We start from the raw sequence: 3,679 nt of genomic DNA, 5'->3' as shown, positions 1-3,679 counted from the left end.
TCGACATCACATTCAATTAGGAACGAAAACATACACTTCTGATTCTGAATAGTGTTACAGTTAACTGCGTGTTTTAAAGTGACACTAAAAAGAGTGTGGATTTGGCCTCCCTGTGTGTTAAAGTAACACAAATTCACACTTTGTTTACGTTACTTTAACACGGTAAAGTGATGGCACAGAGATAGTCCAGATTCTATTCTTTCTTTCTCTCCGCAGACACACATCATCATCATCATCATCCTTTTTTCCCCCTAATTTAAATTTATGAAATGTGATGTTCTGTTTAAAAAAAAAAAAAAAAAAAAAAATCAGATTCAATAAGTGGCCCCTTAATTCCTCCTTCCTAATTCACTCTCATTTAACTTTACCTTCCTTCCGCTGTCTTTTATGATGGAGGGGGCGGAGGAGGAGGGTGGAGGAGGGTGGAGAGCTGTCTGAGACGCTCTATTGATGACCTCACGGTAGTATGTGGCAGTGCGACGGCACCGAGCCCCTGATTGGTCGCCCGTGTCACAGCGGCACTTCAAAGCCGGAGAGCAGCCTACAATTGTGGAAGAATGGGCGGAACGCATCATTGTATTGCACACCTCTAAAAAAACAGTGCTCTGATTCATAAATATAAAAAGATCCTCTGAGGAGGGCAGTGTTTTTGTGTGATGGCAACTTCACTTCTAGGGGTGAGTCTAAAGGACTTTCTTACGGGCTTTAATTAGTTCTTGTCATTGTCCGGTTGGATGGAGGGGGGATTCGAGTTGCAGCCGGGCGCAAAGTAGCAGCAAAGCCAGTGCGTTGCTTATTTTTCCAGCAAGCGGGTCGTGTATGAGAAGAGTGAGGCAGTGTGTGTGTGTGTGTGTGTGTGTGTGTGCTTGTGGAGAAGTTTCTGTACCGCGGCTCAAAAAACGCATGTTTCCCTCAGTGTTGTCTGGCATGCGTTTGTAAGCGCCCTGTGTTGCGTTTTCACTTGTCCGCTTTCTGTTCGTCCAGGTAGGATGTGATGATAATAATAATCTTTTACACACACACACACACACACACACACACACACACACACACTAAAAAAGAAGCAGTTAAACTCTGAAGTTGCTCCATTTTTTGGGGGGAAAATATGTGAAGCTGAAATGCTGCGTTCAAACGCCTGTATAATAAACCCGCTCAACTTGTTCCACTGAACTGTCACTGAACTGCTTTTCTTTCTCTTTCCAGGAGGAGCCGAGGTTAGGATCGACTCCTTTAGCCATGTTAGCTGCAACATGCAACAAGATAGGGAGTCCGAGCCCTTCGCCCTCTGCTATTTCGGATAACTCCGCGTCCTTTGGAAAAGGCTTCCACCCGTGGAAAAGAGCCGCGGCGAGCAGCTGCAGCCTCGGATCTGGTCTGTCCGGGTTCGGGGTGTCCCGCAACGGAGCCGGCATCTCGGACTCTTTCGGCACGAACACCTCCAACGGATCCAGCGCTTTTTCCCTCACGTCTGGCACCAACTCCGGCTCACACTTTGGAAACGACTATTCTGTTTTCCAAGCGTCAGTTTCGAGCAGCTCCCAAGAGTCCAGCCACCAGCCGGTCTTCATCTCAAAGGTGCACACCTCCGTGGACAGTCTGCAGGGCATCTACCCGAGGATGAGCGTTGCGCACCCGTACGAGTCCTGGTTCAAATCGTCCCATCCTGGCATCCCCACGGGTGACGTCGGGACCACCGGAGCCTCAGCGTGGTGGGACGTGGGAGCGGGATGGATTGATGTTCAAAACCCGAATGGAGCAGCACTACAGAGCTCCTTACACTCCGGTGGACTCCAGACTTCTTTGCACTCACCTTTGGGCGGATATAATTCTGATTACTCCAGTTTAAGTCACTCTGCTTTCAGCACGAGTCCCTCTCCACACCTGTTGACAACCGGCCAGCACCTGATGGACGGTTTCAAGCCGGTGTTATCCTCTTATCCGGACACCGCTCCCTCTCCATTAGCCGGTGCAGGGGGGACTATGCTCTCCGGGGGTCCACCTGCGTCTTTAGCGGGGTCCCCACGGTCATCTGCCCGCCGGTACTCGGGCAGAGCCACCTGCGACTGTCCAAACTGCCAGGAGGCGGAGAGATTGGGACCGGCGGGCGCCAGCCTCCGGAGAAAGGGTCTCCACAGCTGTCACATCCCCGGCTGTGGGAAGGTTTACGGGAAAACGTCGCACCTAAAGGCGCATTTGAGGTGGCACACCGGCGAGAGGCCGTTTGTGTGCAACTGGCTCTTTTGCGGCAAGAGATTCACTCGCTCCGACGAGCTCCAGCGACACTTACGCACACACACCGGCGAGAAACGGTTCGCCTGCCCGGTGTGCAACAAGAGATTTATGCGGAGCGATCACCTGAGTAAACATGTAAAAACTCACAGCGCCGGGGGATCAGCCGGCTCTGGCTCCGGGGGCAGCGGAGGGAAGAGGGGCAGTGACACCGACAGCGAGCACAGCGCACCGGGAAGCCCTCCGTGCCATTCCCCCGACCTGTTGCACCCACCCGAGTCAACGCAGCGAGTGGGCATGAACGGCCTCTAAAAAAAAAAACTGTCCTCAGTGAAACAAAAAAAATACAACAACAAAAAAACAAAACGCGAGTGTCGAGGTGGAACTGATGAACATGGACATACTTTGGTGTATGCGCAATACTTCATCCTGACTGTTGTCCTGTAACGAGAGAGAAAATATAGGCCTCTGCGTTTTCTTTGACTTTTTCCAAGTGTTTAAGACTAACTGCATAATTCCATAGCTGTGCCATTATACATAGAAAAAAAACAACCTTATCTAAAAGTGATCTGCGGTGTGACAGTGTATAATCAAAGTTATTGTGGGCACACTTTCTGCATCATTTTATAACAGAAAAGGTACACGCGAGAGACGCAACAGATCACACACACATATACACACATACACACTGACTGCTGTGAAACATCCACACCTGCAGAGTTGTGTTAGCGCTGTCATTCATTATTGTTCCAAACCAAACTCTGGCACTTTATTATCAGGCAGGAGAAACAGTTTTTTTTCCGTCCCTGTGGACGCTCTGCTCGGTGTGGGAATAAGAAAAGGTGTGTGGAGCGTGATGGTTTTTCATTGTCATCCGTGTGGATCCCTGCAGGGACCGTTAGATAACGATCATCCCACAGCCTGCACACACTCACACACTCACACATTTAACACACACACACAACAGTGAACTGTACGTGCTGTAAGTTTGTAAGTATAGGCCAGTTACTTACTCTTTACTTCGCTGCAAAATGTGTTGTATAGAATGAGATATGTAGGTTAGAGTAATTACAGCCCAATGTAAAGGTGAGTAATGTATTTGTCCAGGAGACGATTTTGTATAGGTATTTCTAGTTGTATATGGACTCTAGTAAATATTTGAAAATATACGAAAATGTACTTGGATTTTTTTTTCTTTGACATGATATGAAATGTATTTGTGGGGGAGTTCTATTTAACCACGAGTTTTTTCTTGTATTTAGGGGTCTATCATTAGGCGCACTTTGAATTTATTTGTAAGGTTTTGGAAATCATTTACTGTTTACCCGCTCATTTAATTTAAGTAAGCATGTTGTAAAGTGATTTTAATTTTACAATGATATTTTTTTTTGTCCCCCCCCCACCCTGCGAGAATGGCTTTTTATGGAAGCCACTCAATAAAGTCAGTATG

The 3,679-nt window shown here is 47.8% G+C and overlaps 1 protein-coding gene across 1 annotated transcript; it reads left to right on the top strand.

Annotated features, from left to right (window-relative positions):
- Window positions 1-656: 656 nt before the first annotated feature.
- On the top strand, window positions 657-2,541 carry sp8b (sp8 transcription factor b; the record flags this gene model as incomplete). The annotated part of the gene is made up of 2 exons (XM_083892551.1): window positions 657-677; window positions 1,204-2,541. The coding sequence occupies 2 exons, from the start codon at window positions 657-659 to the stop codon at window positions 2,539-2,541; spliced, it is 1,359 nt and encodes a 452-aa protein (XP_083748677.1).
- Window positions 2,542-3,679: the final 1,138 nt, after the last annotated feature.

Source organism: Microchirus variegatus, assembly GCF_963457635.1.
Source record: "Microchirus variegatus genome assembly, chromosome: 1".
Classification (NCBI taxonomy): domain Eukaryota; kingdom Metazoa; phylum Chordata; class Actinopteri; order Pleuronectiformes; family Soleidae; genus Microchirus; species Microchirus variegatus.
The sequence above is the reverse complement of the archived record's forward strand: the minus strand, read 5'-3'. Positions and strand labels throughout refer to the sequence as shown.